Genomic DNA, 20,101 nt, shown 5'->3' with positions numbered 1-20,101 from the left:
GCGTAACTTGTAGATCATGCTTGATTGTAACAAAGCAATTCAGCCCAGGTAGCTGCCCAGATCCAATTCGCTGACTCAGCGGTGTGCGCTGGCAGTACATTAAATACGGTATTACCTGCTTTTAATGCGATGGACAGTGGGGTATTGTCGTATCTGCAATACGGGTAGCCACCGATGACCTCACTGAGCTCTTAAAAACAAATTCTTGATTGTTGTGTCATATGCGATCGCCTTGTCCCATTAATGTACTTTGTAATAAAATTGCGCCTTTTCCTTTTCATCAGACTTAAAGTATTTGAACCGATGCGTTCGACCTTTTCTTCCTTAGAACCAACTTTTTTTTAAAAGAATTGACCCAGAGCCTAGGTATCTGACCGCGGCCCGTGAAAGTTGCTAGCGCCAAGACCGACGCGAGCATTCCGCCCCCAGTAGCTAATTTGCTTTGATTCATTCAGTCTCGAGCTCCAATATCAGAAATCCACATATTTAACCGGGCAGTGAGCTTCTCTCCGATGCAGCGATAATCTCCTACTCCGCAGACTCGATCTTAAGTGTGTGGAAGGGCTTCAAATTACGGTGGCCGACCTTGAATCCCGCTAGGAAATCGCGTGACCTCGACAGGGTCAACCTCATTTGCGATGGTAGTCAAAGAGAATGGCCAAGTGACAGATGTCACGGCCAAAACGAAGGGCCGAACGGATCTTGAAAAGCCACGGAAGAAGGGCTTCGCGCGATGGACAGTTGGGCTTGTCGTGAGGTGAGTGGTGGTATCGCCATGCCTGTACTTGGTCAAGTTCCTGTTTTAACCTGTTCACTTCTTAGGCTATGTATCTGGTATGCACTCGTGACGCCGTTCCTCAGATGCCCATCCCGCCTCGCAGACCTCACGGAGACATCACCTCGAGTCTGCAAGCCTTACCTGATTGCTCGTTCGCACGTGGAACCTTATGTGACGCCATATTATGATATTTATGCAGCGCCTTACGTTGATCAAGCCCGGCCATATGTTGATCAAGCCCGGCCATACGTGGAAATGTTTAATCAGCGAGTTTATACCCCGGCGTCGAAAGTTGCCAAATCAGGATATGAAAAATACGGAGCGCCGGCATTGAAGCAAGCTCAAGTGTATGGGATTGAGCAATGGCAAAATCAAGTCACGCCGAGACTACAGACTGCTCAAAATAAGGTGCACCAACTTTACTATGCCGAGATTGACCCCTATGTCCAGCAAAGCATTGCTGTTGTCTCTCCATACTATCAATGGGCCAACACTGTTGCGCTCAATGTCTACCAGGGCCATCTAGTACCTTTCTACGCGCGTTCCAGGCCTTTCATCGGAAAAGCTTACTCCACGGGCCAGGGTATTTTGACAACCCATGTCTTGCCCGGGGCGCAGTACACATGGTCATCCGCGGTCTACTTTGCGAACAGCTCACTATGGCCTCATGTTACTGGTCTTTACTCCGAGCAAGTGGAGCCCCAGTTGGTCAAGATTGGCCAGCGGTTGGCAAGCTACAGGGAGGGCAAACGACTTCGCGCTGTCATAGAGGACGTGGATAGGTACTTATAGCCCCTGGGTTTCTCTAATCTATATCTTGTTAACCATATAATTAGCAGCTCAACGGTGGAGCCCGTTACCTCCTCGGCCACTAAGTCACAGGAACAAATTCACACCACGACCACTGTGACTTCAACTTCCACGCCCCAGGCGTCTGCCCAACCCACTCTAACTCCTACCGAGCAAGCGCAGCAAGCCCGGGAGAAGATAGATTCGGACCTCGAGCGATGGCAGGGAAAGTTTGCTTTGGCAGCTGATAAAGGCATTGAAGACCTTGAGGAACGTATTGGGGAGATCGTGTCCGCCCTGATTGCAAGCAGCGCGAACAGCCACGGCCAGAGCCTTTCTACCGCGCTTCAGTTGGTTTCCGCTGAGCAGCTTTCCTCCATCAAGCAACGTATCAACGAACTCGCGGATTCCATGCCAGAGGAGGATGCCCCGGAGATCGAGGAGTCCACTAAAGACTTGCTGGTTCGGGATATCCGAACTTCTGCTATCTCTGTGAGAGATCGCGCCCATGCACTCCGAGAATGGTCTATCTCGTTCGAGGACGAACTTGTTCGCCGAGTCACTGCTGCTGTCAATTCGACACTGGATGTGCTCGACAGCATTCGCGATCTAGGCTTACAAGAAATTGGCATGCGCTGGGCATGGATGGATGGCGTCACATACAAGGATTGGGCGAAGTATCATGCCCTCAAAGCCCAACTTGAAGAATGGCGCAACGAGATCCGTAATGTCGGCATGAATCACAAATCCGTATCTGACGCCAGAGCCGTGGCAAGTGACATCCTGGACCAGGGCATGCATGAAGCCGAACAAGCTGCCAGGGAACTTGTCCGGTTGAAGGATGTTGGGATCTGGAAGATCGCCGCTCGTGAAGTAAGCGATGATTTCGAGACTCGCACCGAAGCCCCGCCGACGCCACCCAAGCCTCAGGAGGAGACAGAGGAATCTGGCGAAGGGGCCACCGAGGTGGATTCCGATCACGATGCGTCTTCCGAACAGGTGATAGCACCAACATCGAACGACGCCTACGAGGAAACCCCCTTCACCGATGCATCTTCCGCCGCTGTCGATGCTGAGGCGGATTTCGATGGCGCTGACGAGTCTTTTATGAACGATGATATTTTGGTGGAAGAGCAGCCCTCCGCAAGATCTGCCTTTGGTGTTGCGGCCGCCGATGCAAATTCGCATCAAGCGCCTATCCTGGATGACGAGAGCCACGATGTCCTGGACAGTCTGGCGAGCAAGGCCGGCGATACTTACGCCGAGGCGAGCAATGCTGTCAGCGAAGCCATCCATGGCACTCCTCTGAGCCCCGGTGAGAAGATCTCTAGTGACGCCTCTCAAAAATATAGCGATGCAGTAGCCGCGTAAGTAGTATAGTATATCCAGCGTGTTTCAAAATCGAATTATCGCTAATGCGAATTTCTGCCACAGTGCATCGTCCGTCATCTACGGCACCCCAACACCAGTTGTCCAATCTTTCATGGGTGGAGCCAGCTCAGCGTTTGCTGATTCCACAGATCAGGCTAAAGTACTCTATGAGATCGCGAAGTCTCAAGTTCTTGGCCAAATGGCTGAATCTAGCGCTCCTGCTCATGCCCAGCTCCTAGCTTCCATAGAGTCGGCCTATTCTGGGTCTTTAAAATATGCCACCGATGAGCTGGAGTCGAAGCTCCACGCTGTTCGTGCTACCCCGACACCATCCACTGCCGGACCTCTGGCCCAGATTTCGTCCATCGCATCTTCCCGGCTAAACCAGGGACTGAGCTTAGCATCCGAACAATTAACACAAGTGCAGCCACCAGCGACAACAGCAACAGCCAGTCTTCCTCGGGGAGGTCTCGACCCATTTGTCCTTGATGCGCAGCGTCGCTACTACGAGGCAGTCGGATTGGCCCACGACCACTACTCTGCTTTTGTCTCTACGGCATCTGGAGCGGTTTATGGTTCTCCAACTCCCACCCCAGCCGGAAGCTCGAAGGGAATCATCGAGGAAGCTGGGTCTCAATACGAGCGCGCTTCCTCGTTAGCCTCTGCCAGCCTTGCCGCTGTCATCGCATCGGCAAGCTCGGCCGTCTCTTCCGCGGATGGCGGCAAAGCACAAAGCATCATTGATGATGCTTCATCTAGATACAATGCTGCCCTCTCTGCAGCTTCTTCCTCGCTCTCTGTGGCTTCCATTTCGGCCTCCTCGGCCATCCATGGGACCTCCACGGGCCCCGTAGAGTCCCTTTCTAGTCAAGCATCTGAAAACTGGGAGCATCTCATTTCCAAAGCCAGCGAGCAGATCTACGGTGCACCAACACCGTATCTGCAGCAAGTGGTGAACAACGGGCGCCCGCAGTTTGAGGCAGTCCAAGAGCTCGTCTCTGAACTAATTGTGGGCAAGCAGCCTTCATTCACCGAGAGTGTGCTGAGCAAGCTGCACGCCGCTTACGAGACGCCTTACCCGGTTGCCGCTGTCTCCTCTGCCTCTAGCTATATCAACCAGGCTTATGGATCTGCGTCCTCCGCCGCTGCTTCTATCGTTTCAGACGTCCCGAACGTAGAGGAAATCGTGCAACACGCGAATGACCAACTCCATTCTGCTGTTGAAGCCGCCAGCGTTGGTATCTACGGAACCCCCAAGGGTTCCTACGAAAAAGCCACTGAAGCCGCAGCCGATGCCTACTCAACGGCTTCCGCTCAGATCAGTAGCGCGGTCTATGGGCAAGAATCTGGTTACATCGATGTTGCCAAGGATGCCATTGAGAATATTCAATCCACAGCCAGCGCTGCTATCTACGGCGAAGAACCCAACGCAATGGAAAGCGCAACCATCCGTCTTGCTGGAGCTGTTGAAAGTGCCAAGTCTCAGCTCGCTGACCTAGCTGCCAGCGCTGGCAGCGTTGTATCCGAGGCAGTCGAGACCGCCGCATCCCACGTTGAAGATACCACAAGCAGCATTAAGAGTGCTGCAGCTTCAGTCAAAGATGAACTCTGAACAATTTTAATCCCGCGTGTATCATCTCCTTTCTTTTTTCTCTTTTGATTCGGACTCATTCGTTCTGTTCTGAGCGAAAACCATGCCTCGGGAATGCCATGTGTGGCTCACGACGCATTATTCCCCATATAGTTTGTCACGACGGCCATATGCTCATGATCTGCAACATGCACAGTCTTTCTTTTTCTTCGGCTTCTATCTCCTCATTTTGCGTTTCTCTCTAGTCACTCCCTTGTTGAAATACGAGGCTTGTTTTGAAGTGATATATGTTCGGTACATAATGAATAAATGGATTTTTGGACATTTGTATGTGGTTTGTTGCTTGGGCTGCCGGGCATCTGTAGCTATCTCCCACAGTCTATAAAATGACACCTAGGTAGCCTACCAAAACACGTAGGCAAAGCTTGAAACTTAGAGGGTAGTAGAAAGGTTCCATACTCCAATATGTAAGGACATATAACGAAAAGGGCGTTCGAGATGGCAACTAGTAAAGATAACAATAACTCTAGAGCTCCTATTCTACATCAACTCATTTTATACATGTCTTCAACACTCCGACAAAATCACCTATACTTCACAGTGGAGCCTCTCTTTTCTTTCTTCATCTGTGTCTTGCTCTTTGGAGCATCGCCCTCCTGACCGGCATCACCACCACCCATTCCAGCAAATCCCTTCTTCACACCCATGATTGTGGTGTAGGCAGCGTACACGGAGTATAATGGGATCACAATCCACAGCCACCAGGCCCGGTCATTGAAGAGGCAGACAGCGACAATGCATCCCTGGGTCCAGTAAAGCACATCCCACATATACTCTGTCAGGCCAGTTGCGTTAAGATCCTCACCGGCGGAGCGCAGGGAACCATCTTCATGATAGCGGGGCCGACCCATTCGGTCCAAATAGTATTCAATGGCAAGGGTCGGAACAGCCAGGAAGAAGTATGGCTTCAGTGAACGCGGCCGCTGGAAGACAAAGTGCAGCAGAAGGAAGAGCAGGTGCAATGCAGCAGAGATGAGGTGAGTACGGCTGAGGACGGCGCCATTGCGGGTCGCCAGGGATTTGGCAGCTTTCTGTGACACAGTCAGAAATTCTCCCACACAATCATCAAAGCTAATCTGAAGTTTAGTCGCAACAAGAAAGCACCCTCTCCACATACCTGAGCCATGATTGAAGGTGATCACCAAGTGATCTGCAATCTGATGCCAAAGAGGATCTTTTCCAAATTCAAGATGACCCAAATAAATTGACCGAGCTTTTACCCTTTCAAATGGCAAGCAAACGACCGGAATTCGAGGCTGAGCGGAGTGAAGAAGAAGAGAGGGGACCTGCATATGACAGCTATAGCACATTGGGAGATTGTTGCCCTCCACTACCCTCACCGCCCTACAAAAACGGCAGAAATGACAAAGGCCGCTTCGGACCAAAATAACAGAAAGAACGACCGATGTTCATATCCCATCTTGAGCACATCTTGCAGTCCTCCGCTTCTTTGGAAATGTTCCTGGTACTCTGAGAGACTCATCCTGCGTCCGCAGATGACGTAACCAGAGGAATCCCTTTTCACTTCTTTCTATCCTTCATCCGCTTACCATATCCGGCTTGGGTTTACATTCCTCTTCCACACCTGCGTACCGAGAGCAGTCGATAGCTTCTGCATCTAGGTAAATTCAACAAAGACATCGGACTTGCTGCTGTCCATGTCTTGCGGTTGTTGATGGGACCATTCGCTCGCGCTGCAACAACCCACTCGATCGCGTCGTTGTTTCCTCCCCGCGTCTTGGAGAACATTACAAAGGCGCCGGACATTGATGTTACAGTAACGCTGAGGACCCGACTCTACCAATCGCATTATTATCTCGACTTTCAATAATCACCACATAATCCCCGCCTTGCCTTGTGCTGTCGCATACCGTGTTGCCGACCCCTCACCATGGCCTTGTCCACCGGGCATGTTGCCAGCCAGCTAAGGCATCTCATCTATTACCAACTCGACAATAACCTAATCCGCAATGCGCTATTCCTCGCTTCTCGCCTCCACGCCTACGAACCGCGATCCTTCGAGGCCCAATATTTACTCGCCCTTTGCCATCTACACAACGGAGAAGTGAAAGCGGCATTCGAATGCAGCCAAGCTTCGGGCTCGCGCGGTCTGCATGCTGGATGTGCCTATGTCTTTGCTCAGACTTGCTTGGACTTGGGGAAATACCTGGATGGTGTTACGGCTCTGGAGCGCAGCAAACCCCTCTGGGCCTCCAAGAACCACTGGAGTAAGCGCCGGCAAACTTTTCCTTCAACTTCGAGCTCAAGTGCTGACCGCATTACAGACAAACATAGTGAAACTCAGCGACAGCACCTGCCTGATGCTGCAGCTGTTTATTCTTTGCAGGGGAAACTCTGGCACGCACATAAAGATTTGACCAAAGCAGTTGACTGCTACGTGGAGGCACTGAAACTGAACCCCTTCATGTGGGATGCATTTCTGGGGCTTTGCGAAACAGGTATGCGCTGATTTTTTTTCTTGAGGCGGGGTTTTTCTAACGCAATATCAGGTGTTAATATTCGAGTCCCGAATATCTTCCAGCTCAGCCCAGAACTTCTTGCAATTATATCTTCATCGCCAGAGGAAATAGCTACCGCGCCAGACAGCGTGACCTATGAAGAAGGAAACTTCCCCATGCAACCTCCTGGTAACCCCGAATCCGACCCTTTTATGGTCTCTGCCTCCCGTGGCGAGACTGACACCACATTTGGGAGCTCCGCTCTTTGGGAAAAGTTGAATGGGAGCTCTGTCAATTTTGCTGCTATGGCACAGCCGGTTTTCCACGATGGAATGGAGACCCCAGGCGCACAGAGCAGTGGCTCTGACGACTTCCGCATTGCGAACGGTGTCACTGATCCAGAAGCTGGATGGGAAGCACCCTTGGCCCCTGCTCGAAAGACGCGGACAATCCAAACTATGAGCCTTGACCATACCGGGCAGCCTCCGCCGCGAATGCGACCAACAGGCATCAGACCTCGACACAAAACACGAACCGAACCAGAAACTCAGCCGACTGCTCCGGTAGAAAGAGACCCATCTCTCGTATCGAGATTTGGCGACCGCAAGCGCACAGTCTCTGGGCAAGTCGCCCACCCCGTTCCTTCATCACAACCGACTGAACCAGGTGCACCCCAGCGCCGAAGCGTTCGACTCTTCAACCAGATCAAACCTACAACCAGCAAGCTTTCAAATAGCACGCTTACTGGTAGGGATGGCCGCGAGATGAAGAAGTTGAGAGGAGGACCTACAAAGGGACGGGTAGGAGGTATGCCCACTGTTGGCCGTGTCGTGAGTGGCAATCGAAAACCCATGGAGACACCCGACAATGATGGCAAAGATAATCGGACAGGCTTGTCACAACCCCATCCTATCCCCCCATTGCCCAAAAATGCTGAAAAAACAAAAGAGCTCGAAGCCTTGGATTGGCTGTTGGGTCTTTTCAATAAACTTGCATCTGGATATTTCTCATTGAGCCGTTACAAGTGCGCGGACGCCATCAGCTCGTTCAATTCGCTCTCTCAAGGGCAGCGTGAAACCCCTTGGGTTTTGTCTCAACTTGGACGGACCTATTTCGAACAAGCAAGCTACACAGAAGCTGCCAAGTACTTTTCCAGGGTTCAAAAATTAGCGCCCTCTCGCATCGAGGATATGGAGATCTACTCTACCGTCCTGTGGCATCTGAAAAGTGATGTAGAACTGGCCTACTTGGCCCATCAGCTACTCGAAGCTGATCGCCTATCCCCTCAGGCATGGTGTGCTATTGGCAACTCTTTCTCTCATCAACGGGATCACGATCAAGCACTCAAGTGCTTCAAGCGTGCGACCATGATCGATCCTGAATTTGCATATGCTTTCACGCTACAGGGACATGAATACGTTGCCAACGAAGAATACGACAAGGCGTTGGAGGCCTATCGCCACGGCATCAATGCGGACAATCGACATTACAATGCTTGGTACGGACTGGGAACAGTGTATGACAAGATGGGCAAACTTGACTTCGCTGAGCAGCATTTCCGCAATGCAGCCAGCATCAACCCAACAAACGCGGTGCTCATTTGCTGCATTGGTCTGGTATTGGAGAAGATGAACAATCCCCAAGATGCCCTGGTTCACTACGGTCGAGCCTCCTCACTAGCCCCGAACTCGGTATTAGCTAAGTTCCGCAAGGCGCGCGTACTGATGAAGCTGCGCGAATACAAGTTTGCTTTGGCGGAATTGAAGGTCCTGAAGGATATGGCGCCGGATGAGGCAAACGTGCATTACCTTCTTGGAAAGCTGTACAAAATGCTCCACGACAAGGCTAATGCTATCAAGCATTTCACGGCGGCCTTGAACTTGGACCCAAAGGTATGTCTTGGAGTATATTTCTCCAAATCCCCCACCCCTTTCTAAGTTCTTTCTGACTGTAATCCCACACAGGCTGCACAATACATCAAGGACGCAATGGAGTCGTTGGACGACGACGATATGGAGGATGAGGACATAGCGTAGGCCTGTGATGTCCCAGGTCTTTCTATTGGGTTCCCACGGGGGCCCTCTCTTATGAACTCGGCGTTTGAGGGCCTCTTTGCACAGCATCACTGTGGAGTTTTCTTTTCCAGGTTTAGACATCTGGCATATGATGGTGTTCTGTACATTAGTTGAACGATTTTCCCTGGGAATGCATGCATCATGAGGATGGTGCATGCATAATTCCATTATTCTTTGAAGAAAGTGATTACCATTATTGGCCGAATTCTTAAAATATACTCGATTCTACACTCTGCATATCCCCGCAGAGCGCCCTGGTGACATCGTCATATGCATATGCCAGGCGGTAAGTCGGCCCCGGGGCAGAAAAACGATTCAACGTTTCTACTCCGATTTGCCCTTCCCCACAAGCCATGCATGGCTCAGTCTTGGATTTGATCTTCTATTCCTCTTTTCTTCTCTGATTCCTTTGTCATATTGCAGTCTTGGGCTGGGTGTTGCCCACATAGCAGTGAAAAAAGTACGTCTAGTCACAAGAAACGTAATTTCCGTCCTCTGACCGTATTTACGCAGCTCTTCTTGACTCGCCTAACAACCGTTATCATGTCTTTCGGCTCTTATATTATTTCGGGTGTTAGCTCCTTCGTGGTGGTAACCGTATCCCTCTTTGCAATCGGTCAAAAAGTCCCTCGCGCCGCTTTCGCTGCCCGTTGTCTCGCCTCGTATGGCTGTCTCCTCGTTAGTGCCGCGTACGGCGTGATTGTCTCGATCTGTCTGCGGCTAGTTGGATACGGCCGTGTGTCCCAATGGGCAGCAGGCCGCAGCTTTAAGTGGCTGATGCTGTTCACAACCGGCATCAAGTTCGAAGTTATCGAAGGCGAAGAATACCTCTCCACACGTCCGGCCGTCTTCCTTGGTAACCACCAGACTGAGCTTGACGTGTTGATGCTGGGTAGTGTCTTCCCGCCATACTGCAGTGTGACTGCCAAGAAATCACTGCGGAATATTCCTTTCCTGGGCTGGTTCATGTCTCTGTCCCGGACTGTGTTCATTGACCGTGCCAACCGGGAGACAGCTCTCAAGGCTTTCGATGGTGCCGCCGCCGAGATGCGCGATCACCGCCAGAGCGTTTTTATTTTCGCTGAGGGCACCCGGAGTTACTCCGACGAGCCTACCCTACTGCCCTTCAAGAAGGGTGCTTTCCATCTCGCTGTCAAGGCCGGTGTGCCAATCGTACCGATTGTGACGGAGAACTATTCGCACGTTCTGTCGCCTCGTGCCTGGCGATTCAACGCTGGAACTATCAGAATCAAAGGTGGGTTATATTAGATCTTGCCAAGAGATAGGCCATGACTAACAGTTTTGAAATAGTTTTGCCTCCTATCCCGACTCAGGATTTGACATCGGAGGATGTGGATAACTTGACCCAGTCCACGCGGGATTCAATGCTCAAAACTCTTGCAGGAATGTCCCATGCGCAAAAGGACGAGGTCGATGTTGCTCGCACCAACGGAGTCTCCAGCGCCATTGAGATCTAAGTGCCCAAGAGTGTGACTCGTCACTAGCTCCGCGCTCGGCACTCACTATATGGCTCTCTTGGTTTGGGTGCAATATCGGGCATTCAAATTAAAAGTCATAATAAGAGAGAGCAAGCCCGAGCCCTACAATTTTAAATCCGCCCTTGGCACTCACTGCAGTGTAATCCTGCCCAATTTTTTGGCTCTCCAGTTCATGACCCAAGAAATGTAATTTGAGGGCCCCAGACATCGAACCTATCCGACACCATCCGTCACCGCTCAGGAGAATGACAATGATCTAGACATTGGCATTCCCTCTTGACACACTTTTCACTCTTGATTCACCTCTTCCCTCTTTGCAATTTAAATGTATATATCCTTAGCGCAAACGCATGACACGACCCGGCTACTGTTGCATACTTGATTTTCTTACTTTTGTAAATTTGTTTACATTGGACCATAGAATAGAAATAAGCACGAATTCTTCACCCGTGCTTTTCCGCACAATTTGTACTTTATCTTCAAAGGTTGAGAAAAGTGACATCAAAAGTGAATATTCATTGAGGGGCTTATTGGAGATGAGTATCAATTTGCACTCACCTAGCGTTCCGGAAAAGAAATATAATTATCCCAGAAGGGATTACGCTTGAGATTAAACGACATAGTAATCAGAATAAAAGGGCAGAGTTGGAATGAAAGGCGAGATTTCATTTTCATTAATCATAACAAGGCAATGCATAAATATGTTCAAGGGAAATCATCACGCCGAAAAACTCGCTCAGAAAGGAACATGAGATGAGGAAATGCAACAATGCAGGTAACTCGATGGATGATCACCTAGTTATATCCTAGAAAGAGGGGTCTTAGAAACCTGGTACGTTCCTGGCATGCTCACACCGGCCCTCGGCACAGGGCCGTATATCAATGTCAATATCGACCTCCTGCATGGGCAACCAGGGGTCGCTGATTTTCGAGTCCGCGCACCAGGGGTCCGGATCGCCGACTGTGCGAAGAGCGAGGGGGGCAATGCGGACGTTCTGAGGTTCCTTCTCAGGATCGAGCACTGTGATATATCCGGGCAGGTGATGATCGCTGTCATTCACGACCACTTGCCGCGAAACGGCTCCGATATTGGGACCCGAAGCGGCCGTGGCTACAATGTAGTCGGACTCGAAAGAGACGAGCTGGACGCGCACAGAATGGACGGCAATGCCACGCAGGGAGATCTTGACATCGGAGTAAGGTCGGCCCCAATCTTGGACTGAGTGCGCAGTGGGAGGGCGACCAGTAGATCCGAGTTTCCGAACGGGTTCGGGGGGGATGACGTTTGTGAATTCCAAATCCTTTATCCAAGTGGCCAGAAGGCCGTCTCCGGTCATTTTCAAGTAAGCCTCCTTGAGAGCCCAAATCGAGTAGAATAACCGAATGCCGTAGGCAGCGAGAACTTCTTCATTGTCTTTGCTCGGGTCACTTTTACGGAGACCAAGCTCACGGGCCAATCTAAGAGTCGCGTATGGGTTCTTGATGGTCGCAAGCTCACGGAATGAAAGAACATCACTGAAGACATTCACGAAAGTTGCCAAGTCAGCGAGTGTCTTCGGGGGACGATTGGTGCGGCGACGAGAGGGCTCATCGACACATGCAATGTCAATTCCCACGCGAGGCAAGCCTTGAGGCCCACTGGTTGAGTGAGCCGTTGCGGCACGTGTGCCCGCGAATATAGTGAGACCAGCCTGGTGGCTGACGTTGAAATCAAGTCTTGAGTCGTAGAATGGGCGATTTTCAGGTATGGGAGTACGCTGGATCTCAATATTATTCCAGGGAGTGCCAGTGGCTTGGTGAACGTAGTAATATTTCAGCAGCTGGGAGGCCAAGGACAGACGCTGGTCCGAAGTTTGATAGTACTTCTTGACAGCGGTCTGATCAGACTGAGTTAAAGTTTGGATAAAAGGGAGGTCGGAATATTTTTCATCCCAATGTCTGACATCGATGTACCATCGGACCAACGTGGGCTGGTCCTTGGAGATGTCGTTCTGTTTGATCTCATTGGGAGCCATTTTAGTCTGAAATTAGTTAGTGCATGTATTCCTAGAGGCATGGTGGCTACTCACAAGTTCAGACACGTCGAGTTCTACTATTGCATTGTTATCACAGGTTCGGATGTATATATTCGCACCGAAGATGCTCCGCATCCCACGAGGCCATATTCCTTATCGGAGTTTTTATCTATCAACACGTGTCGATAAGGCTGCCGGAGCGGCGTAGGTATACCTAGTTGGTGTGTGGAACTAATATACACATCTTGAGAGGCATCGATGCCTCCACCAACGAGGACGCGAATAGGCCGGCATACGAGGGAAACGGCTGCGTATAATGCCATGAATATGATTTGATCAAGAGAGGTTGCAATAGTAAACACAATATAACTATGATTATTCAAGATACCATATTTTTACGCTGACCGAGTAAGAAGATATATACATTGAAAGCGGCCTATCACTCCTTCAGTATGTGAATCTGGTTGTCTCTACTATCATGGCTAGGGCTACCTAGTCGAGTTTCTAGCATTATCTTATCTTTAGAGTAAAGTAAGCACATGAATCTGCCAAAAGAGCCTGTTAGGAATAGACTTGCGTCATGGCTCCCATGCTGTTCTTGATGTCGCGTGGAATTAAAGATGGTGATAAGAGGCTATCATGTGACGATAAGTTCCCCGCCGGAAAGTTTAAGTCACGTGCATCGAAACGAGTCATCAATATCAAGAAGAATCCGAGCTCGGAGAGTCCTCAATTCCTATCTTTAGAGACAATGGCTATTACCGTCGGAGTTCTGGCTCTACAGGGCGCATTCTTTGAACATGTGCAACTTTTGAAAAAGGCTGCTGAGCAAGCACCGTCATCAGAATGGCAATTCATTGAAGTACGGACGCCACAAGAACTGGCAACATGCGATGGCCTGGTCTTGCCCGGAGGCGAGAGTACCACCATGTCTTTGGTCGCAGCAAGGTCAAATCTTCTCGAGCCACTGCGGGAATTTGTAAAGTAAGTGAATTTGGTCAGTCCATATCAATTCGATCTAATACGTTGGGTATGTAGAGTGGATCGCAAACCAACGTGGGGTACATGCGCTGGGCTCATTTTGCTCGCCGAGTCTGCCAACAAGACAAAGAAGGGTGGGCAAGAGCTGATCGGTGGTCTTGATGTGCGAGTGAACCGAAACCACTTTGGTCGACAGACAGAAAGCTTCCAAGGCCCATTGGATCTGCCATTCTTGGGCCAAGACGCGCCTCCCTTCCCAGCAGTATTCATTCGAGCTCCTATCGTCGAAAAGATTCTTCCCCACCACAAGGGCATTCAAACCGAAGAGATTCAACAGGAAGATGTTGTCGTGGCGCCATCCAGAGAAGTACGAGACTCAGTGGCGCAAGCAGCAACAGCAGAGCAGGTCGAGGTACTAGCAACATTAGTGGGGCCAGCAGCTCAACGCGCAACAGAGGGACGAGACATCAATCCAGACCAGGAAGTTGGTGACATTGTCGCAGTGCGACAGGGCAATGTATTCGGCACCAGCTTCCACCCGGAGCTGACAGGCGACCCAAGAATTCACACTTGGTGGTTGCGCGAAGTTCAAGCAGCAGTGCTGAGACGTGATAAGTTAAAGCAATAACCACCAGCATTAGAAGGTGATGGGGGAAAAAAGAAATTTGTAAATAGGGTATTCGGTGAATAGACATTTCCTGTTTCTGCTAATTGGATTCACCCTCCCATGAAGTAACGCCATTGCTTTGCCAAGCCAGTAGATTTCCATTATGTCCTGACCTACCTTCCAGCGCCGTATTCGTCCTCCTCACGCTGGCGTTGCTCGTCATAGGCGCGGCCATATCCACCACGGCCCGGATCGTATTCTTCGCGGTATTCATCGCGCACTTGACCGCCCGATTTGCCTCGTCTGCAGAGAAAGTCAGTCATTACGTGCCCGTAGCCGCAATTGGTGAAGACCACATACCCGAACTGCCGTCCTTCCTCGAAACCAGGGTCAAGGTCCGTCCGAATGATGCGCTCGTCCAGCTTGGTTCCTCCAATGTACTTCAAGCAATCCAGCGCATCCTGGTGGGTATAATACTCGACGAAGCAAAACCCGCAGGGCGTTTTGTTGAATCGGTCGAGGCCCATTACAAGTCGCTTGATCTCACCGCACCTGGAATTCGAGGTTAATCATAATTCGAAGGGGACCGAAGGCGCATTCTCACTTGGCGAAGAGTTCGTGGATTTGTTCCTCGGTAGTATAAAAGGAACTTGAGTTGGTCAGTAACGGAAATTGAAGTCTAGGTTATTGCATGTTGGCGTACAGATTTCCCACGTAGAGGGTTGTCGCGTTTTTCAATTTGTCGTCAGGTTTCTCCTGTTGCTGGGGTTCATCCTCCTCACGGTCGTTGAATCTGCGTCGCTTGTTCTGTGTAGAGTTGTTCAGTCTCTAGCCCATTTGGACTGGTTTCGACACAGCTTAGTAAAGGGCAAGTCCTGGGCGAGTGCTCACCTTGCTAACATAGTAAGCGCTGGGTCGATCCAATCGGTCGACTGTATTTACAGCCAGTAAACTCATGGTGAATTTAGAGGAAGGGTGAACTTTGAAGGGTGTGGTTGACGGAAGGTAGTTGGGAAGCAAAGCAGCTCGGAGCTCTTCGAAAGATCTTGGCACCCAAGAATTCCACTCCGCATCAACAACTTTGCTTTCGTCAACTTTGTTTTTTTCACCTGCACCACTTGTCTGCTATTTCTGACCGCCCCAGGATGGTCTGAGACTCTTAACACATTCCGATTATACAATTCAACTTACGAACCATCCTTAATGCCGAAGGTCAACAGTTATGCGCCTGCCTGGCTGTGCCGGCCCTCGCCTGGCGCAAAGTTCCTGTCTAGCAGTTCAGCCCAAAGTCCAGCGGAGGACCTACAAAATGGATCCAAGCCCATAAGCAATGGAGCTACGCGAACGATTGCTAAGAGGGGAAATGAAGTGTTCGCCGTTGTTGACAATGAGATTCGGTGGTCAAACCTTGCCCGACTCAAAGACCAATGGCAGCAAGAGATTAAGCAGAAGAAGGGATCTGCTAGTCAAGATGAACAGCAAGCCGACCACGCTGAGCTTCCTCCCTACAGGGTATGAACACATATTACACCTACGAGAACCAAATTCGGGTTGAATTGAATTGCGACTAACAGTTCTGCAGGTTTTAGCAGTGCCTGTGTACGGACTGATCAAACAGATCATCCCCTCCCCCAACGGCGCATTCCTTGCCATCGTCACTGAACACACCGTTCACATCTCCGTTCTCCCCGATTCTTCGCACCTTTCATCCTCCGACTCCGACTCTATCCGGCTGAAGACATATCAGTTAGGACCGACAACCCATGTTATTCCTGAGGCTCCGGTGGTCTCCGCGCTGTGGCATCCACTGGGATTGCACACCAATCTAGGGGGCTGTATTGTTACGATCACAGCTGACGCTGCGGTGCGTGTCTGGGAGTTAGACCGGAATAATCACTGGTCCTTTGACCAGCCGACCCTAGCAATCGATCTGAAGAAGCTCGTCGATGGGACCTCATCTGACCAGGACTTCACACCTTCTGGATTTGGCAAAAACAAGGGATTCTCTGCTGATGTCATTGACATGGAGGTTGCGTCGGCCTGTTTCGCTGGCAATGGAAACGAGAAAGAAGATGCATGGGCGCCTATGACCCTGTGGGTGGCAATGAGACCCGGTGATCTCTATGCGCTTTGTCCTCTCCTACCTTCTAAGTGGCAGGCCCCTTCTACGACTATTCCTTCTCTTTCCGCGGCGATTATTCCGAAACTTGGTGCTCTGGAACAGGAACCCGAGGAATCGGAGGAGGAATTGATTGCCTGCCGGCAACAGTACGACTGGCTTTCAGAGCTTGATGGACAGGAGCCTCTGGATACACCTTCTGGATCAGAAACAATCCAAGGCGCAGATGTATTCACTCGTCCAGCCAATCCTAGCGCCATTCCAAGATTACAAGGGCCTTTCCGCTTCGACAATGGCGATGAGCTCGATGATTTGGATCTCTGTGATCTTCTTGTCATTGCTGCCAGTCTAAACGTCGAGGATCTCATGATGGGCGAGGAAGAAGAATTAGCTGTGGAAACCGCAGACCAAGATAAGCTTTCGGCAACGGTTCTCTCTCTTACTAGTGGGAATGGGCGAGTCCACATCTGTCTGGAGCTCGACGGCGTTGAAGGACAATGGCTACCCAAGGCTAGAAAGAACGCGTTCCGGACTCCTCTTTCAGAGCCGACTGAATTGGTCTTGGTCGAATCACTGGATACAATCAAGAATGGAGAGGAAACAGCTACATGGCCTACTTTCACTAAGGATGTCCATTCTCGATACTCATTCTTTGTCACAACTGCCACCAACGTGGTGTTCCTATCTCTATCCGATTGGGTGCCGAGACTGGAGGCTGAATTGCAAGCAGAAGACACCGCAGGTTCCGCTTTCCGTCTCCAAGTTCTTTGTGACGGGAATGTGACCAACCGAGAGAGAATTTTGCAGGTTTCGGATGCCGATATTACCGCGCAGAACGAACACCTTGCCACGTCTCTTGTTTTCTATGATTTCGACCTCGGCTACTTGCTTCTTACCTACCATCCTTCTAACCCGTATGCCGCTGTAATGGACACACCAGAAGATTCTCTGTCCGTGGCACTGGACAAATCGCTGTATGAGCCTAGGGCCCCAGCGCCAGGCTTGCCTATTTTGCCCCCAAGTCGGGCCCCATATCAGGTTCCCGCCATTTTCTACGCCAACTCTCCACTGGATTCCTTTGTCGAGAAGCACGTCCCGCACCGGCAACGCCACACGCTCAAGGAGCAAGTGCGCCTGTCTCCTGCGACATTGGACCTTGTGGCCACTGCGCATCGCGTGCTTTCTGCTCATACAAATGCTCTTGAGCGGGCAGCCTCGGATTTATTCCGCCGCTGTGAGCGGCTGCAGGGCGAGATGCAGGACCAATTGAGGCAGCTTGCAGATGTTGCAGAGCGCGTCAAGGGTGTCACTAGTGAGATTGGGGAAGACGGGCACCGCAAGGAGGGAGTTCGAAATGGAGAAGCGCTGGATAAGAGACTGCAAGCTGCCCAGGATAAGCAAAATGAGCTGAACCGACGATATGAGGCACTGCGCACGAAGGTCTTGAATTCTGGAGGCCGCCCTCTGAGTGAAAGGGAGAAGGCTTGGATAACGGAGGTGAAGACATTGTCCGCATCCTTACAACAGGGCGAAGACCAAGAGGAGGATCAACCATTGATCTCACGGTTGGAGACTGTAAGTTTTGTCTTTCTCGCATTCATCTCAACTAGAATACTCACATATTATCTAGGTCAAACGCCTTGCTTTGGACCTTATGGCCCAAACCAAGTCTGTCGCAGGCAAAATGCCTTCTCCAGAACTTGGAACCCCGTCCTCTCCTGGGGGCCAGCCTAAAGTGCCCCAACGACTGCAACGGGCCAAGGTTGCAGATGCGATGAGAATGGTCGAACGAGAGTAAGTGGCTTCTTTCATTTCTCTATAACACATCGATGACTAACCTTCTTCCAGGTCCGCTGTTATTGACGCGATCACATCACGTTTGGAACGACTGAACACGAGTTTGTGAACTGTCTAACTCTGCATGTTATCGGAGGATCTAGTTTTTCACATGTATGTTATTACGCATCAATCCACGAGGCTCGTGAGATGAGCCACTTTTTGAATTTTGAACCTTAAGCCTTATGTTGTTCTAAGCTAGATCTAGGCAAAAGTGAGAAGCCATCAATCGTTCTTACAACGTGTCGGTTTGGGTCTATTCCTCCTCTTAGTTGATTTACATAGCCTCCAAAGGCTGCTCTTTTGCATGGGTTCACACCTCTTCATCCTGTTACGATCTACGCAATAATTTGACAATAATCCACCGCTAGTCCTGGAATGATCAGGAATAATAAAGAATTGCATCCAAACAGAAGATCTTTTAAGAAAATGAGGGAGTCTCTAACATCTATCACATTTAACGACATATGCCAGTCCACCCTTCATCTCTCCTACTCTTCTGTAGGGTAGTACTCCTGCACTGAGCCATATAACCGCAACGATCTGTCCTCCAAGGTTTTGATCAGGCCTTTGGGCCTAACAGTAGGACCCACAATGCTATAGTAGACATCATCCTCTTCGTCCCCAGAACTGAAATCTTCTTCGTCGAGAGTTTCTTCATCGAGGTACTCTTCACAAGAAACAAAAGAATCCGTACCATCCGACGAGTACTGGGATGAGGTCGTCTTGTGGCGCCTCGCTCGATAGTCCCTCCCCATCGATGCAAGATCCACCGGGTCACAGGTCCTGGTCAAATCGAACTCGTTATCCTCAGATACGGGACACAGCTCCGAATGTACCTCGTAGTATAGTTGCGGGGTCGCTGGTCGCAGGTATGGAGATACCGACAGGAACTCTTCGGCTGAGAAATAGTCCTCGTCATCGTCGGAACTATTCTCACTTCCATCTGCGTCGCTTTCGCAGTCAAACGTCCTCGTTTTGGATGCTTCTCCGTCTCTATTAGCTTCGTCATATGTTTCTGGTTCGTAAACCCGCTTGTCCCCTCTCGCCCAACAGTCTGCACATGTCGCTGTGTGGGATTCGAGTGTTATCATTCTTGGACCCCAACAGTGGCCCTTATCTGGGCATTTGGATGGATCCATGTCCCATATACAGCCGCACAGTGTGTATTTGCAGGTCCAGTAGATGCACATCTTGGGGGATGGAGAGTTCGAATTTCGTTGGGGTGGTACTTTGGTGGCTGGGAGGGTTTAGTCAAGTGTACAGACGAGAGACCGTATATCTTATACTTCGCTCGCCAGTTTTATTCAGAGTTATACATAGTCATAGAAGAAAGCTTTGGTTGACAAGTCAATTCTAAAGACAGTTCCAAATTTGACAAAGACCATGTGTTCCTTCAGGCTTAGTTGCTCTCTCTGTCTTTCCCCTGGGGTTTCTTTGTCTGGGTTTCTTTGTCTACTTTCTTTGTTTTATTCTTTTGGCAGAAAACAAACAATGACAAGGTATCTATGTAGCTCTCTTTGTTCTCCTCCAGGGCTGTTGCTATCGATATGTATGTAGGGTTCAAATACACACGTGACCATTGACAGGCAAGTCAATGTTCTATTTTCTTTCATTGGGCAATTAGATATCAAGTCATTAGGTATTATGGTCTGAATGGCTTCTAATAGTCATCCCAAGTAATAGAAGTCTAGGAAATAAGTGTTGGGGACCAAAGTTCACTATACTTCGTTTAGGTCAAACTACTATTTTCATATAGCGCATTCGCCCTCAACTGTGACAATCCGTTGTAGATTACTTGTTTTGTAGTTTGTTGCATTTCGAAGGGAAACAGGTAAAAAAATGATAAAAAAAATAAAAACCAAAACTTCCAGTTATCTCAACCCCCCCTGATTCCCACCAGGCTGCTCCGTACCAACGC

The 20,101-nt window shown here is 50.1% G+C and overlaps 8 protein-coding genes across 8 annotated transcripts; 4 read left to right on the top strand and 4 right to left on the bottom strand.

Moving 5' to 3' along the window:
• Nucleotides 1–638: 638 nt before the first annotated feature.
• Nucleotides 639–4,550, top strand: N7455_000904 (uncharacterized protein; the record flags this gene model as incomplete). The annotated part of the gene is made up of 4 exons (XM_040961990.2): nucleotides 639–757; nucleotides 823–1,560; nucleotides 1,615–2,934; nucleotides 3,002–4,550. 4 exons carry the CDS (start codon nucleotides 639–641, stop codon nucleotides 4,548–4,550), a joined length of 3,726 nt encoding a protein of 1,241 aa, XP_040807573.2.
• A 563-nt stretch (nucleotides 4,551–5,113) lies between these two features.
• Nucleotides 5,114–5,870, bottom strand: N7455_000903 (SND2/TMEM208 family protein; the record flags this gene model as incomplete). The annotated part of the gene is made up of 2 exons (XM_040961987.2): nucleotides 5,707–5,870; nucleotides 5,114–5,620 (listed from the first exon to the last, which is right to left on the bottom strand). The coding sequence occupies exons 1-2, from the start codon at nucleotides 5,713–5,715 to the stop codon at nucleotides 5,114–5,116; spliced, it is 516 nt and encodes a 171-aa protein (XP_040807582.1). The 5' UTR covers nucleotides 5,716–5,870.
• A 610-nt stretch (nucleotides 5,871–6,480) lies between these two features.
• On the top strand, nucleotides 6,481–10,601 carry N7455_000902 (anaphase promoting complex subunit bimA; the record flags this gene model as incomplete). Its single annotated transcript, XM_040961968.2, has 7 exons — nucleotides 6,481–6,817; nucleotides 6,875–7,048; nucleotides 7,100–8,940; nucleotides 9,013–9,080; nucleotides 9,547–9,583; nucleotides 9,637–10,378; nucleotides 10,435–10,601. 7 exons carry the CDS (start codon nucleotides 6,481–6,483, stop codon nucleotides 10,599–10,601), a joined length of 3,366 nt encoding a protein of 1,121 aa, XP_040807562.2.
• An 842-nt stretch (nucleotides 10,602–11,443) lies between these two features.
• N7455_000901 (4'-phosphopantetheinyl transferase family protein) lies at nucleotides 11,444–12,739 on the bottom strand (the record flags this gene model as incomplete). The annotated part of the gene is made up of 2 exons (XM_040961994.2): nucleotides 11,444–12,643; nucleotides 12,692–12,739. Coding segments are annotated over 2 exons (1,248 nt in total), but the record flags the coding sequence as incomplete, so codon positions are not given.
• A 478-nt stretch (nucleotides 12,740–13,217) lies between these two features.
• On the top strand, nucleotides 13,218–14,246 carry N7455_000900 (pyridoxal 5'-phosphate synthase glutaminase subunit PdxT; the record flags this gene model as incomplete). The annotated part of the gene is made up of 2 exons (XM_040961993.2): nucleotides 13,218–13,621; nucleotides 13,676–14,246. 2 exons carry the CDS (start codon nucleotides 13,218–13,220, stop codon nucleotides 14,244–14,246), a joined length of 975 nt encoding a protein of 324 aa, XP_040807574.2.
• Nucleotides 14,247–14,398: 152 nt separating this feature from the next.
• N7455_000899 (nuclear cap-binding protein subunit CBC2) lies at nucleotides 14,399–15,182 on the bottom strand (the record flags this gene model as incomplete). Its single annotated transcript, XM_040961982.2, has 5 exons — nucleotides 14,399–14,528; nucleotides 14,586–14,777; nucleotides 14,830–14,874; nucleotides 14,929–15,032; nucleotides 15,117–15,182. 5 exons carry the CDS (start codon nucleotides 15,180–15,182, stop codon nucleotides 14,399–14,401), a joined length of 537 nt encoding a protein of 178 aa, XP_040807586.2.
• A 246-nt stretch (nucleotides 15,183–15,428) lies between these two features.
• On the top strand, nucleotides 15,429–18,250 carry N7455_000898 (uncharacterized protein; the record flags this gene model as incomplete). The annotated part of the gene is made up of 4 exons (XM_040961998.2): nucleotides 15,429–15,737; nucleotides 15,808–17,919; nucleotides 17,975–18,138; nucleotides 18,193–18,250. The coding sequence occupies 4 exons, from the start codon at nucleotides 15,429–15,431 to the stop codon at nucleotides 18,248–18,250; spliced, it is 2,643 nt and encodes an 880-aa protein (XP_040807580.1).
• A 421-nt stretch (nucleotides 18,251–18,671) lies between these two features.
• Nucleotides 18,672–19,373, bottom strand: N7455_000897 (uncharacterized protein; the record flags this gene model as incomplete). Its single annotated transcript, XM_040961967.2, has 1 exon — nucleotides 18,672–19,373. The coding sequence occupies one exon, from the start codon at nucleotides 19,371–19,373 to the stop codon at nucleotides 18,672–18,674; it is 702 nt and encodes a 233-aa protein (XP_040807589.2).
• Nucleotides 19,374–20,101: the final 728 nt, after the last annotated feature.

The sequence above is a fragment of the Penicillium solitum genome, assembly GCF_028829755.1.
Source record: "Penicillium solitum strain IBT 25940 chromosome Unknown utg000001l_segment0_segment0, whole genome shotgun sequence".
NCBI lineage: Eukaryota > Fungi > Ascomycota > Eurotiomycetes > Eurotiales > Aspergillaceae > Penicillium > Penicillium solitum.
This window is presented reverse-complemented; position numbering and strand designations above follow the sequence as displayed.